This window comes from Pyxicephalus adspersus, chromosome 5 (genome assembly GCF_032062135.1).
Source record: "Pyxicephalus adspersus chromosome 5, UCB_Pads_2.0, whole genome shotgun sequence".
Classification (NCBI taxonomy): Eukaryota; Metazoa; Chordata; class Amphibia; order Anura; family Pyxicephalidae; genus Pyxicephalus; species Pyxicephalus adspersus.
The window spans coordinates 101,023,632-101,040,899 of NC_092862.1; the positions used below are offsets into that span (position 1 = coordinate 101,023,632).

The following is a 17,268-nucleotide window of genomic DNA, read 5'->3' on the forward strand; positions in this document are numbered from 1 at the left end:
CATCATCAGCCTGAATGACACAACATTTGATGTATTGATATGTAGACCAAAATCTGACCCCACTTTAAGCATGCAGGAATATGAATTCTTTAGACCAAACAACTTTTTTCCAATCTGTTATAGTCAAAGTTATGATGTTATTATATTTACAGTATCTTCATTGGCATGTTCTTAGCCTACAGTAAGGAATTCAGGCATTATTTGTAACTTTTAGTTTTGAATGTGCTGCAATCAGCGATACCATTATGCCACTACTGTTGTACAGAATGGTTGTTTGAACAGTTGTGGTCAGCCTGAACAAGTTTAGCCATTCTATAAACTCTTACTAAGGTGCTTTCCTCCAAAAATCTGTCATTCTCTGTGTGTGTTTACCCTGTTTGCTGTTCCATTCTTAAATATGGGACCTATAAAGTCTTCACTGCAAACCACTTTTACCACTGCCATTTGTAAATATGAATGTCATACTAAACAAGCTCTGGAGTTGTGAGTGAAGGGGTCTGGAGTGGTCAAGTGTTAAACTCCAAGCCTGGTGGAGATTTGAATGATCATTACTGAGGTGTAGCAGCTCTGTAATGCCCATTGGGGCTCCTAGAGGGTTAGAACAGAGGGATTACTAAAGCTCAGATTCTCCAATAAAGTTCAAACTAAATATCAGATGCCAGCCCCAGATTAACTTTACAACATGTAGGGGATAGAAACAAAAGAAGGGGCTTTTTGGCAAATAAAATTAGATTTTTAGCTCTGAAAGTTACTAAATATACAGAAAGTAAAATTTATACTATTGCTAGACATAACACAGCTCAGACAAATTGTGTAGAATTTAAGACAGCCTCTTTTACCCGACGCATTTCTCCTAGTGGCTTCCAGGGTTTAGTCTCTAAAAAACCCCTCAAGAAGCCACAAGAGACGAACGTCTTCGATTCTACACAATTTATTTGAGCTCCTAGAGAGTGTTTGAGAGGGTCAGTGATCATGGAGTAATACAAAAGCTCCCCTTCATAACAGCTTTTTTTTTTTTTTTTTCACAGAAGGAATCTGGACCAGTGGTTTATCCTTTAGTAGGATTCCTAGAAAAGTGAAGCTCAGGTCCTTTAGTTTGTCTGGCCAATAAAAAAATATTCCTGAACATGCAACAAGACAATTCTGATGTCTACCAAATCCAAGAACTCTTTCTGTTGCGGAAAAGCCACCACAAATATGAATTAATTTCATTCTTAACTTTTGGGTTGTAATAAAATGCAAAAATTGTCCAGCTTTATAGCAAATGTTTAACTTTTTTGTTTTGCTTTCTTTAATAAACATCAACTTCTTTTGAGAGTTTTTTTTAATTGTAGAGGAGACTGTGTGGTTTAGCTTTCAGAATGTGTAAAATATTTTTAGTATGCAACCATATTTAGGAAAAGTTACAAACTGATGAAGCAATTGGAAATAGAACTATACATAAAACACATTTTTTTTGTGATTATAACAAATAAACCCATCTGCTAAACCACTCAGAATTAGCATGCATTCCACATAAAATATGTTAGTGACAGTCTGCATTATCCAATATAAAAACGATTCCGCCATTGTTGACATACTGAGCTATCTGAAAAGGCAGAATATTACACTGCTCTTTGTATTCCTGTATTCTGAGCTCCTTGACAAGGTGAATTTCCAAGGTGATCAGTTTACATAAAACAACATGTGTTGATAAACAATGACACACATAAATTGTCTTAAAACCAGCAATCACGGGAATGATAACAGGAAAAAAGAGAATTTTTAAGGATGGACAAGCTGTATTGCATTTTTTAATTATTAGCGATGATACACACACAAAGCAGATATACTGTTTTTGTTGAAAATTATTATTTTCATGCTTTCTGTTTGGTAGATTAATTTTACCATATATTTGATCATTTAACAAAATTCTTTCCCACCCACATTTAGGAAAAAATAAATGTCCACTGGTACAATATCCAGTGCCAAGAAATTAACATTCTACCCTTTAAGGCTTAGCAGCAGACACTTTGCACAGCTGTTGGGTCACAATTGTGTAGAAAATGTAATTTTTAAATATTGGTGTTTACATGGTATAGTCAATACTATTCAACAGATTATTTACCTTGTAAATCGTGCCTGATTTTTCTTAGAGAAAACCACGGCATTCACAAAGATGCCTTTTAAGGTATAGCAGAACTAAACCTGCAATAATGACCTGTCCAAGTTCTATTACAGGGAGCCTCCATCTTCTTCTTCATTTTCTTCCTGAAGAGGATCTTTGGTCATCTTGGCTGGACTAGGATGAAGTAACTCCCGTGTAGGTGGAAGCTCATTAATGCCCGGCACGAGGAGGGCAATCTGGGTATCTTGGCAAAGATAAAGCAAAGCTGACACTGCACATGTGCAGTTTGGCTTTTTGCCAGATACATGGAGTGATCAGGGAGGTCGGAGGGATTATTGTACAAAGGGCATTGCCTGTTCCTTTCTGAAATATTGACCTGCATGATCATGGATTCCTAAAAGTAATACTTTAGTTCTGCTTTCAAGCACAAAATGTCAAACACTATAATACTTTAATAAGTACTTGTCAATTCACAAATCTATATAGGTAATTTAGGATGATGGTTCGGGGTGAATTACCAAATTGTAAGGTAAGTAGGAATAACGCATGGAGTATTATAAGTGATGTGTTTAGTATATTACTTCTAGTGTGGAGCTGTGGATAACAAACAGCCATTTGAGGGTATAGAGAAGGGTTAAGAAGGAGAGGAGGGGAGAAGAGATATGAATAATGTTAACATTATAACACATTTGTTGTAAATTCAACTTGCTACGTATAGAAGATAAATTATGAAGGGAAGAGGACGCCGCAGGTGCATAGCAGTCCCAGTGCTTTGAAAATGCAATTCAATGATTTCTATAGGTAGGTCACAGAAGCTCAGCAATCCAGGGCGAAGGGCTTAAAGATGTTGATCAGTCAAGGTGGGGCGGGGGGAATAATTGAGGAAGAAAGGAGTCATGGGTATTCATTAGGCTATGTTAAGACTGGCATACCGTCCCTGTCAGTTACTTCACCCACACCTTTTGGTTCTATTAGAACCAGCATTTGCCCATTTTACCAGTGAGTGGTACTGAACCGCTACTACTACATGTATCATCTAAACTCTGAATATTTGCACTCAAAACCCATCTTTTCAAACTTGCCTACCCATCTTCTTCTGTCTCCTAAACCCTCACTACTTCCCACCACTACATATCTCCCCTCCTATTGTGTGATACTTTCCCCACCTCCTAGATTGTAAGCTCTTCGGGGCAGGGTCCTCTCCTCCTGTATCACTGTCTGTATTTGTCTGTCATTTGCAACCTCTATTTAATGTACATCACTGCGTAAAATGTTGGCGCTATATAAATCCTGTTTATTAATAATAATAACATTCAGAGCTGAATAAATGAGAGAACACGACGGGTAGATCCCCAAGACTCTATACTGCATAAATAACAGTTTCCTAAAAGGAAACTGGTAAGGAAGTTTTACAATCTGCGTCCACCTTGTCCCTATTACAAACAAGTCTTTAATGAAATGTTTCTGTAATAATAAGGTCTGAATACAAATGACAATATCGACATACATTGATGTATCATATACAGCTGTAAAACAAACTAAAAAAAAACATTTAAAAATTGTTTATTGAAAAAAAACTTTTTTTTTTTATGCAAATAAAGATACAAAAACAAATTTGCCTTTTTTAAAACTATTTAGACGCAAATCATCCAACAGTAACAACAAGGAAAATTAAATGACCAGGTAGAAATGTTTGGTCATTTTTTTTTCACAGTAAGGTAATAAACCCCATCTTACTCAGAACAGTTTCAGGAATGTGAAGTCTCCACTAGGGAGACTGCAAGGACAGCGAGACATAAAGATGTTCACCCTTCCTTATTCTCTCCAAATAAAAAAAAGGTTGAAATGTATTTTAAGGATTATTTTCCACTTTGCATCCCTTACAAACAGTGCAGTATATAAATAGTAATGACTTGCTATGGAGTTTTCTTCCTGTACTCGGGTGTTCTCATTGATAAACTGCTTCCTCTTCGAAACACTGCCAGCACTCCTGGTAATGTGTAATATATAGCCCTCACTCTACACAGCTCACATCTCCTGTTCATTCCTTGCTATGAAATATGGAACATGTTGTGCATAAACAAAATGTATGCATAAATATTTGTACATTTCAATACTGCAATATACTTTCACCATTTTCTAAAAAAAAAAAAATTGGAATCTGTATGACTTGCATTGTGTTAGCTGAGGATCTCGGTGTCTATTGGCGTCCAACTAGACTGAGGATCTCCGCAATCAAGGAAGAGACATTTGTGTTTAGGCTGAAATAAAACAGAAAATAATAATATGAGTACAAATAAACATTCTATCAAAAGGAAACTTCAGTTCACAAAAAATATTTTACTGAGAACAATCAGATTTCAGCTGTTATTTTCCCAAATACAAATGGAGCCCATTATAACCACAATGCATCTGTGTCCTGATACATACAAGTGGACCTAGCATCACATACACATAGGGCCTGATTTATTAATGCTCTCCAAGTCTATAGGTAGATTATAATGGGAGAAAATGGGTGATCCAGCACATCTGAAATGGATTCCTTAAAAATAATTTGCTATTAACAAATGTTTCAATCCTGGAGCAGATTATGTTTACAGTATTGTCTTCTAACAGAGATCACAGTAACCATCCTATCCTCACAATGCCTTCATCTGTTTTTTCGTTAGAAGACCATCACTCTCATTGTTCAGACAACATTCAGAGTCCGTAGCTACTTCCTCAAGTTTGTTAATGTGTATACAGTGTGTGTAAACTACGAAAAAAAGGGGAACTGCAGAGCTATCAAAAGGGCTGGTGGTAAAATCAATTATAGAGGGTGCTGTTCCCCTCACTCAGTATGCACATTACATATACCTGACCCTGCATCATTTTTGTTACATACTCAAGATATACCTCTGACCCCTGCACTCTATGTTACATATACCACAACCCCACACTTATAAAGAGTATTTTATCTACACATATACCACAGCATGTCTGTGCAGTATAGGTCTGCATTTTTTTTTAACTCTTCTCCTTTAAATCACTCCAACATCTTGCCACAGCGTGCTCAACACACCACACATTGTACCTTCTATGTGTGCCCAAGTTTTTAACTATCCTATTAAGGTACCTGGTGTCAGAGGGCCCATTGTTTACAGACTTTTGTAGCTCAAGCAGAAAATGTGAGAACAGTGACCCTTTTTTTGCTAGCAGTGATCTCTGTCCAGAGAGGGACATCCAAAAGTTTTATTGTTTGTATAGTACATGAACATCAAAAGTATTTGTATAGTAAAATAAACCAAAATAAAAAATGGTTATAAAAACATGAAACTTAAAAAAAACAATTTCAATAAGTGAAATGGATCATTTACTTATGCTATTCATTAAATACTGCAACTGCAGCAGTTCATTCAGTTTAAATTGAGATTTCACTTTCAGCCATAGAACTGCTGTGTGTGGGGATTCCAACCGTACATCACCAACATGGATCTCAGATCACCAGACTGCTGACAAAAGTGAATGGGGCAGATTGATAAAAATAAAGCAATACCTGGATAAAAACTGTAGTAAGGATACTGGGGATGGTGATTGGTGAATACCTTTAACTTTAACATTTAACATTTGCAAATTGAATTTTTTTATGCCCAGTGATGAGATGTTAGATAGTATTTATTCATATAGAATAAAACTGTGATGTTAATTTCTGTGATTGTAAAATGTGCAGTGGTTTAGATTTTGGTTTACTTATTTATGGTAATGCCGTTTGACTTTGTAAAAAAGATGTGGAAGAAGGGCAGCATGCTGAATTCCCGAGTGTGCTGGAGGTCAGGATGTGAGCTGGCATTATGTAGTTTCCTGCCTATGAAATGGTCCCACCCTGCAGCAAACCTGCTAATGTTCCTAAATGTGAAAATATTTTATGCATGGACTCGTGGATTGTCATAAATAATACATTGCGACCATGGGCTTGTGTAGTGTTCAGAACATAATATATTTTTTTAATATATTTAGCTTATTTTAAGAAATGTCCAGAGCATAGTATAATAAACCCCCATCTAATCCCAATCATTTATTTATTGTTTTCATATACTCAGCACTGCGGTCTTCATTTCTGCTGATCGTGTCCTTTCCCAGGCAGAGGTATATTTTACTGGCATTTGGAATATTTACTGATTCCCTAAACTCACACAGCCTCACAAATCAGAACTTTTACACAGGAGCCAATTACAAGGCTGAGAATTGGCACTTTCAGGCTGATTGTGTTAAAGACAACAAAGTGGCATGGCCATAAATGAGTTATACAGTTACCTGTCTGATATCAGTACAATATAAGCAACTTGTCTGCAGAAATGGGGAGCCAATTTATACACTTTTACCTAAAACCTACCAATTTTATGTGGACATTTTTTCGTGCTTGATGATGATTGGAGTTTATTTGTCAGGGCCAGAAACCCCATGTAAGCTCCATCTCCATGTTGGATGTGTTGGGGCATCCACAGAGCTAACTTCCTCCCCTTTCTGGTCAGGTGACAGTGTTTCAGCCAGTGTACATCCTAAGTGGAGGTCATGTGCCCTCCGTATCGGGAAGAACTGGGTTTTTGCCAGGGACTGTGGTGAAACGGGAAAGTGAAGAAGGTTCATACAAAATAATTTGTTAATTTGCCCTTAGCGAGCCAAAAAGTAGATTCAATTTAATGTGCCCTTTTTAAAAAGTTTTAGGGATTGGAGAACTGGTTATGTATTCATCCCTGGAAGCTACAAACTCTGCTACACAGGAACTTTTTTATCTAGGGATCTTTGTCCCAAGGTGCGGGTATTACAGTGACATGCCCCATAAGTAATAAAAGTAACGTGATTTTTAACTGACTGGAAGCTGCCAGATTAAAAGCTGAGTTTTGAATGTGACCTGCAGGTAACCCATCAGTCCAGACTGAAATCAGAACAAGATGATGAGATCTGTTACACAGTTGTTGGAAGCTTAGGGTACCCATGGACATGCCATGTTTAGCAGTGGTTTCAGGTAGTCACACACTGCATTTGAGAGACAGGTCAGTTACACAAAATTAAAAACAGCTTAAAATAGGTCAACCTGAGCTTACAAGTTAATACGTTCTCTGCCTGATAATGTCTCAACAACCAACCATTGTCTGAAGCTTATGTGTAGTGTATGTATGTTTATTCTCTATTATACTATGATGGGTTTAGTAACCTGAAACATATAATGCAGCTTATAAACAGTTGGAACAAAAAGTTACCACAATTATATAATATGAGGTGCTACCTTCAAAATGTTAATTGTACAGGGAAAAGTTTGTGAGCACTGGACTATCACACTTGTATGAGCTTGATGGGAATATCATTCCAAAACCATGGGCATTATTATCGAGCTGACCCCAACTTTCCAACTTTAATAGCTTTCACCTCCCTGGGAGGATTTATCACATGATTTTGGAGAAGTTATGGTGCTGATTGATGTTGGATGAGAAGATCTGGTTTACAAGTAGATTTCCACATCACCCTAAAAGTGTTCAAAAAGGTTGAGGTCAGGGCCCTTGTAGAGCACTCCATGGCAAACTTGTCAGCCCATGTCTTTCTGGTTCTTTGTACCCAATTTAAAAATCTGGAGAGACGTCCACATACTTTTTGCTGTTGGTAAACTTGGTAAAATCTCTAGCAGATAAAATTCTGAGTGTACATGGCTTTCTTTAGAGTTGAAGCCATACTCTGCATACACTGCACATTCTGACTTCCCTGCCCTCCGCTGATTATAGAGCATTTGTCACAGCAGGGTGAAGAAGAAATAAATAATTGTCTTACAGCAAGAACTAGCTTACACTATTCAGTGCAGCCTTCAGTGGATTCTAATTCATGTTAAGAAAGAATTATAAATGTGAAAGCTTGCACTTTTTGCAAACAGCAGGGACAATTAGCCCTTCTTCAGTTGTCTCTAAACAGAATGAAACATGCTGATTACAGCAGACTGGAAACATTCTATTTTTCCCCTCATTTTTCCAATTGCACCTGTAGTTCTGTATTAGTCATCCAGATCTTTAAAGGGAAAGTGTACTGTATTTTCTGTAAACTTTAAAAGGAATGTTTGCAATTTATAAATTATTGTTTATTACAAGTTTCATCTTTATTAGCATTAGGTTTAATGTTCTTCTAATTTAATTAAATTTTCTTCTAGTGGCTACTATATCTATATGTTAGAGAAATACCAAAAAGGCTTTGACCTGCATAACTGGTAAGATAAATGCAACTGCACAAGGCCACCCCATGTTGTTTCCTATAATTTGGGCAGATATTTGGACTGAAAGGCAGGAATATGATGGGAGGACATAAATTACTCAACCTTGTTCCTGGTTTTGCAGCCCAGTACACCATGAGCGTGTAAGTCATCCTGACTCAGCCAATAAAGATGGCCGAAAACTCCAAACTGGGAAGAAGACCAGGTGAAGATGGACACTCCGCTGTCTGGGGGAAGCTCCGACTGTTCAGCACTGGAGGAGGTACTTTTAGCAACTAAGTCTGCCATATTGTGCAATCCTACTTTGCATACTTCCACAATACAGCTAAAACCTCCGGGGGCCCAAAACTTAGGAAGCTTAAATACATATTTAATCCAATATAAATACAAATTTGAACCCAATAAACCTAATTCAATGTGATATACAATGATTTGCATTAAAACTGAACCGTAAACAACTGGCTAAATGCACTGGGATATTGGAGTGGTTTTACTTGTCATTAGATATGTAAATATGCACAGCCAATTAATTTGGTGGCCCAGGCACCCAAAAACTCATCCTCCACAGCAATACTGGGTGAAACCACCACCCAATCAGCTACCTTACTGCACCACTGTCTGATTACCCCAAGGTTTTGGCCTCCAATTTTGGTGCTATTGTATAGGTGACTACAGGAGGAAAATACCAAAACACATTCAGGTACAGTAGTTGCGTTTAAATACATTTATTAATATATCTGCTGTTCATACACTCACAATTACACAGCCAGACTGGTGACCTGACTTTTCTTTGTTGCTGTTTAGAATTTAAGTGAGGTCAGCTATCTGTGCTATTCACCCCATTGTACTGCCCTATCCACCTGTTAGCAGGTTCCTTGTTAGCAGATGTGTATGCATTACACCTGATTGCCTCTTAGTGATGCCCCTTGTTGCTGCTGCATACACAATTCTTAATAAAAATTATTTTTAACAAAATGTATTATAACTGCATAATTGTAGTTTTTCTACCAGAATGGAGCTGGTCACATTTATGTATATCCATAAGAGTATAGATTCCCTATTTCTGTACACATCCATGCACTTTTCCCTTCTGAATATCTCTAAATATATGCTCTTCCTGTACTTTGTTTTTACTTCATGCTCCTTTCTCTATTCATTTGGAGCTATTTTTCAAGACATGGCCGTTTCCTCTATCCAACAATCTGTCGCCCTATTTTACTTTGATCTAATGTTCCCTCATTTGTTTTTACAAGTCCCCTTACTAAGCCCACACCCCATACATCCTACAGAGTCACTCCTCACTTCTAAGATGTGCAGGTTTTGTGTACTTATTATGCTTTCTTGGCATATACTGTGCATGCTTGTAGCACGCTGACTGTAAATTAATGTTTGGTAAATGTGGGTCTTTTAATAATTTTAATCAGGCCCACTGTGCAGCCAGTGATCAGAATGTGTAAACTTTGCAGTGCCCAATAAAATAAAGAACATCGCCTTCCATTATCAACTATGAGCTGGAGTATTTAAATATAAATTTCATCTGCACTTTTCCCTAAAAAAACTTTATCAAGTCCAAGTGTGAATAACACAAAAAGGAGGATTTGATTCGACCAGTTTATGAAAAAAAAAATAATCAGAACTATAGAATAAAAATAATTGTATCCAAAAAGTAAAAAAAACATTTTTTCCTTTCGAGAACCCCCCTTTTTTTTGCAAGGCACATGGGGCCTGATTTATTAAATCTCTCCAAGGCTGGAGAAGATACACTTTCATCGGTGAAGGTGGGTGATCCAGCAAACCTGGAATGGAATTCAAAACATTTTTTTTTTTTTTTTTTTTTAAGTAATGAACTTTTTTAAGTAATGTGTGCCCAAAAACATACAATCTACTTGCTGCATTTCCAGTGCCAAGGCTGACTTATTCATAGAGGAAGTGCAAAACCGTAGAGCCCCTTCTCCATTGTCCCGTGTCCAATCAGGACAAAAACCCAGGGAATCTGATGCCTGGAGCCACAGTGGCCCAGACATATCCAATTGTGTCATCGGAAAAGTCTCTTTCACCATGTAACGGGTTAGTGTGGGAGGCATCCATGGATCTGCTCAGTGCCATTGACCAGGAGCTTTCATTACCATTGGGGTTCTGCTCTGACAAAAGGTCTGATAACAGGAGGGGTGGAGTGTCTATACCAGGGGTGCCCAACAGGTGGATCGCAATGCCCTGCCTTTCAAAATAAACTCTACCACGCACAGGAGTAATTAAGTTCAAGTTTTTATTGTTGGTAGATGGTAGACTTGGTCATTTTAAAAGTAGCTTGCAAACCAAAAAAGTGTGAGCACCCCTGGTCTATACCCTGAGCCCAATACAACCTCCTGGAGGCTGGACCCTCATGCAGCTGTATACGATGCAGGCTCCCCTGTCACCCCAACATCTGTAATGCTGGAGTGAATAGTTCTAGATCACAGACATTCACCTGTTTCCCAACAATATACCTGGAGGATTGTTTTCTTAGAGCAGAATTTCAACTGTTAAAATGTTTAATTAAAGTAAAACAATTTTTAGTCCTTTTAGAACATCACTCCATTTGCGTTAGCAGCTTTTTTAATACGTTCTGCACGTTTGCAGCCACGGTGTTGGAGTACATGGCTTTTTGTCAAGTACGTGCGCTAACTGGCAAAAAATATGCATTCCCACTTTGTCCCATTCACCTTTTAGTGAATAACGTTGAGTCTCTGTAGAGCAAAAGAATTAACCCGACATTTTGCCATTACTGTTGCCTGAGAATTACGTACAGACAAGGTGAAGGCAAGCGCTACGAGGTTAAAGTTGTGCGCCAGTAAATGTTTTATATTGTGAACATGATTTGATTATTCAGTCTAGCTTATACTCTATAACTTAATTTAAAAAATGCAAATAACTCTTGATAGAATAATTCAGTGTAATATCGGGCCCTTTTCTCATTAAATGCTGAGGCTACTTAAGACGTGGAAAAGCAATTATAACTAAGTCAAGGGAAAAAAAAAAACCTTTAGAAAAGAATAGCAAATGTAAGTAGACTGTGCTCATAATGAGATTCATGGATGCATCTTGTTCTCCTAAAAATTATTTTTTATTCAGTTCTCTGGTGAATGCAGTGATTAACCCAGCCAGTGCTGAAGGGCTGATGAAAGTTTCACAAATGTAATCCTGGATGGCCAAAATCTATTAAGTTACTGTACTTGGTATGATACCGAAATGACAAGTCCAGGATTTCTGGATGCTAAATAGAAATGACCACTTATAGCTGAACTCTAAATACCCCCTCCCACAACTAACTAAAAAGAAATCCTACCGATATCTACAGTCACATGAATTTCCAGGCCTGGATTGTCCAGGGTTGAAAACATTTGCCAACTAATAGCAAATTCTTTTGATGAAATCCATTCTGGGTTTGCTGGATCACCCAGGTTCCCCCATAATAGTCTATATTCTCCAGTCTTTAATAAAACAGGCCCAATGTCTGCATAGTGGGCATGCAGATGCTGGGTTGAATTTGAAGTGACAGCAGGACTGCTGAGATTTTAGGGCAGGAAAGCACTATAGACCACATTGTGAGGGATTTAAAGTCCCATATTTGTTTTGAAACACAGCAGTAAATGGAAATGGCTCCAGCTGGATACAAATAAAAAACAAAGTCCAGCTAACGTCAGTTATTACACATAGTCCATACTGTAGGTTCATCCTAATATAGTCGTAAGTCACAATGAGTCCTAGTAGGGTTCTTCATGAAGAGCACCAGCAATCTGTTCCCAGCAACATACAGACTATAAAGTACATACATAGAGAGTAAAAAGTCTCCCACTCTCCCAGAACAAATATTTCCTTTGTGCTTCTCCAGTTTTTTATAAATGAGCCAGTTATTTTAGAAGGTGGAATAGTGAACAGGTTGCAAACTCACCCAATCTCTTCCACAGCCTAAAGTCCAGGCCCAACGGGACAATTCTACCTTTCAAAAGGAATCTGAGCTGTATTCCACACCAGTCCTCCCTGGAGTCCACAAGCACCCTTCTACTGCCTTACTAGCCAATACTGACCACCATACTCTGTCACAATGGATACCATAAGGTCCATTTTCTTTCCAAAATTTGAAAAATGTCAATATTAATCTTATTATTATTGATAAATGGTATTTATATAGAACCAACATATTACACAACATTGTACAATAAATATAGGGTTGCAAATGACAGATACAAACAATGAAAGAGAAAAGGACCCTGCACAGAAGAGCTTACAATCTAAAAGGAGGGGGAAGTAGCACACAATAGGAGGGGATGTAAACATTAAATAAAGGGGGGAAGTTGGAAGGTTGTATGGATATTCCTCTGCATATGGCAAAAGCTGGTTTCCATCCTAAAAAAGAACTTGTAGCCTATGTAAACATGGTAACCTAATAAACAACAGGCTTAATCTGCAGCATCAGAGTCTTTATTCACTAAGAATTTTTTCCCCTTAGGTTTAAAGTTTCTCCACATTTGAGTGGATTTCATCTGATTAAAGCTATGTACACACGTCCAATGGTTCTCGCCTCAGGGCCAATGAGAATCTGGCGTTGGTACAGCGCCCGTCGTCCGAATGACTTACTTGGCGGATCCACAGACAATGGACACCGAAAGATCCTAATGCAAGGGAAGGGGGAGAGCGTGCAGCGGGGTGCCGCTCCGTCGTTTTCCCCCTCCCCTCTCCATAAAGCAGAACGGTGCTGTATGTACAACACTCATTCATGCATCGTGCAGTGCTTAGTCGTTGGAAAGGTTCATGAAAGATCCTTTCCAATGACTATAACTGCCTTATAGCCAGTATCATATGTCGGTTTCCAAGGAGAAAAAAAACAAAGCACTTGAATAGGAAGAAGATGTTGGTATAGTAAATAATATAAGGATAATTTCCTGTTATTTTTACACTGTATAATGTATGATCTACTTAGCCCAGTTACTATGGGCTATAAACAAAAAAGACCAGTATGTGAGTCAAAATGAAGAGAAAGTAGAAACCACCAAGTTATATTGCAGCTTCCATACCAGCCGGCGGATCAAAGCAATGAGGCAAACGGATGTGGCTGATATAAGCACAGTTTTGCACAGGGGTAATATGAGAAGCTTGTAGTCTGGTAGGAGGGTGGCATTCCAAACAGGAGAAAAGACAAAGATTTTCTGCACTTCTAAGAAGAGCTACAAAGATTAATGGTCGCCATACTATACATCAGACGTATTATTATACAGAGGGTCACAGTGAACTGATAATCTTTCTTTAGTAGTAAATTTCAGGATCATTAAGGAAAGTAACACCAGAAGAGGAACAAAGCACTGGAAATGTTCCTTAGACTTCTCTGCCACACATTTAACTTGTAAGCTTCCTGTTTCACTTTATCCTGAAAGATTCATGGTATGTACAATAAATTCTATCCCAACCATCTGCATATCATAGCAATAATCAAGATTTGTTATACCAGGCATTATTTTTACTATCCTCATCATCCAGTTCTGTTAATCCTGTGCTCATCATAACCCCAAATTCGTACTCTCAACTGAGAGTCGCCATCTGCTAGGTTTTCTGATACAGCCCTTCCTCTTTTTTGTTCAATATGTTTGTCCATTCAGAGATCCCCTACTGTACCGGTGTCTTTTGGTATACCCATGCAATGTAACATATAAAACCAAAAACATAAGGGCTTTACTCAACTTATCTCACAATTTCAGACACACTCTGTCTAGGAGTATATCACACTCCAGATAAATATATATATATGCAGACTCTTGTGTTCCGACATTTCCATGCAACTATTTTGCTTTCTACCATAATAATATATTAATTTGGCACTCCATACATTCCCTTTTTATCATTAAAATCCTGAAATTCCAAATTACTATACATATTTTACGCACAAAGCAACTTAATATCATTTGAACCAGGAAGCATTTCAATTTCTACATGCAGGTACCAAGCAACACCAGCCTGCCATTCTATCTATGAATGGTTGCTTTGTTACTTCTGGCACCAGCTGAACTGGGAAATTGACTGTATTCTAAGTTTAGTATTCTCCCCTAATGAGCCTGGGCTAGTAGTGCCTTCTATAGATTAATGCTCAATCCGAGAGCATTACTGCAGCTATAATGTTACCCCATCTTGTTAGCTGCTGCATCAATGAAAATGGCCAGGTTTGGGTATGGGTTTTCTAGCTTCTGGTTCAACATATTGTAACATTTAGCAGATATAGTATTGTATTAGATATATCACCTATATGTATCAGAGATGACCTAGCATAATATATGGCTTAGCACAGTATATCAGACCCCTGATATGGATTTTAAATTAACTTGAGGATGAAAATTAGATGGTGTCAATATCCTGAAGCCCTGTTGACTCTGCAGTACCTAATATTCCAGCAGGGGTTTACTAAGGTATCTAAAGGTATCCACAAATATAAGATAACATTTGCCTGATTGGGTTAGTTATAATCAGGCCAATAATTTGGGTGTAATTCTATACCCAAAACCCACATGAACTTGACAGGCGGGCTCAGAGGAATAATTGATAGAATTAATGCATTTTTCTGAACACTTGCTATTATTTCCATAGAACAAACAAGGTCTTTAATGCCCCCTTATCCTGTCTCCACATATGCAGACATGCAAGCTGGTTTTTGAAGCTTGGCTGTGCATGTTCAGCTACACATTATCTGAGGTTTGTAGGTACCACAATGTATACAACCTGACCAGTTTCATTTGAATTGTCATAAGGACCTGTTTGGGAGTTAATCTCGTAAACATGTTAAAAAAATGTAGAGCATCAAAACACTTCCACTTCCATCTGGTAAATAGAGTTCTAAAATATTTAATCTAGGCATCCCCCATTCTCAGGAATTCTCTTTATCTGGTCCTTAAATGTTTACTAAGTCATCTGAAACCCACCTGTTTCCCATCCATCTTCCTCTAAACCCCTGACTGCCAAGTAACTCCCATCACCTCCAGCCCGTCATCTCCTTTACCAATTGTTTGTATTGTTCCTGCATCACTTAGATTGTTAAGATCATTCCTAAAGAACCTACTTCTCTACCTATGTTCAGTTCCAATTCCTACTTTGTTTGGATACAAACAATAATACTAACACTGATAAAAATCTAAAAAAGTGAGCACAAATAAGCTGCCATTTACTGCACAGGAGATTCCAAGAGTATGAGCATCAAAAATTGTAACTGTCAAGTGTTGGTCTACACACACTATTTTTAATTTTTACATGTTTTACATTGATAGTAGTTTAGTAAAACTTTGCAGCATTATAAACATTGCCATGCCAAAGTGGAATGTGCAGGTCATGAAAAGTTTATCCCCCAAACCAGTCCAGGCAAGGTATAAATAAATAGGATTAATTTGAGTGAGTGTAACCATCCAGAACTAGGCTATGTGAAGTTCCTCTGACCTGATGATGTTAAACATCTTTAAGGTGATTATTGAGACTCTCAGGATTTTCTTTAAAAAATGTTTTTTGAAATTATGCAGTTACAAAGAGACCATTAATATTTTTATTGTCTGGACTTTTCTGTACATGTGTATAGCATGAACTCCCTTTACTTGCTACTTCACCTACACTGATGCTGAGTGACATATGGCAGCTGCCATTACTCTTGTAGAAGATGCTAGTTCCTTGGCTGTCATGATGATCCAGTAGCTTCAGTTATATGAGTTGTTAATCCTGGATATGTATGCAGATCAATCCGACCTCACTGTGGTCACAGTGTGGTTGATTTACTAAAGGACTGTGGGCTTTTCAATTAGCAAAGTAACATTATCGATCTGCAAGTGTTAGTCACTGGGCTAAGTGTATTATTTGTGAAGATATGCTGACATGAACTATATATATTTATTATATATATATCATAGTTATTATTATTATATATATTTATTGCATTTCTGTGCATTATAATATTTCCAAAATAAATATTTCCACCACATTCACTAAGCGAAAAACCCAAATGACTTTAGTACATCAACCCCCATGTGTCCATAAACAGGTGATCATTACCATATCACTGACATATTAGTTAGCCTGGCTGGGAAACAATTATAAACTCATGCCTGTGGGTAGTCCTAACTGTCATTACATGTTACTGGTTTGACACACAAAAAGCTGGTTGATTTTCTCAATCTCAATGTATGAAAAATGCTGTTCTATTTTTTTTTTATAATACTATTTTTTATTTATATAAATTTATAATATTTGAACATAAGTTCAACAGTACATCCACGTAATATTAAGGGCACTTGCAGGGTTTTATACAGTATTCATGTGTCACCTAGGTTTATCATCTACACATGGTGGGTGTCTGTAGAAGTTTTTGTTTTCGTGAAAACTTGTTTTTTTTTTTAGCTCTTTATAAGTTTTGGTCTATGTCCTGGAGGCTTTGTGGAGCTTTTTTTTTTTTTTTTAAGATCTTTATAGATGTAGATGATTTATAAATGTAGATTATTATTGCTTATATTGGTAATATATATATATATATATATATAATATATAGTTTTATATATTGGTATAAGTACACACTACAAAAATGTCAAATATTATCTAATTTAATATTAAGCACCTTTCTAAAACACAACCTTTTACATCTTCTCTGTGAAGTCTTCTTTGACATGGGTAACATGATACCAATTACCCTATTATTTAGTATTTAAAATAAAGCTGTTTGTTTAGGGTGTGGAAATTCCTCTTTGCCTGAGGGAACTCACCTTGAATCCGTAGCAAGTCTCTCCAGTGTGCGGATAAGAAAATCCCCATCATTCTTCAGACTGTGTAAATGTTTCTCGTTTGATGTTATCTAGGGTGGAAAGAAAGCAGAATGAAGTTTTTTTTTCCAAGAAAGACATGTGGGAACAGACACAACAAGAGGCTGGTAGCG

At 37.4% G+C, this 17,268-nt stretch overlaps 1 protein-coding gene across 1 annotated transcript in view; it reads right to left on the reverse strand.

The window, feature by feature from the left end:
• Positions 1-3,666: 3,666 nt before the first annotated feature.
• Positions 3,667-17,268, reverse strand: part of ULK4 (unc-51 like kinase 4) — a 309,023-nt gene continuing 295,421 nt past the window's right edge. The window contains exons 36-37 of the mRNA XM_072412276.1: positions 17,099-17,187; positions 3,667-4,368 (exon numbers count right to left, since the gene is read on the reverse strand). Of these exons, the coding sequence (XP_072268377.1) occupies positions 4,308-4,368; positions 17,099-17,187 (150 nt within the window). The 3' untranslated portion in view covers positions 3,667-4,307. The remainder of the gene's footprint in view (positions 4,369-17,098; positions 17,188-17,268) is intronic.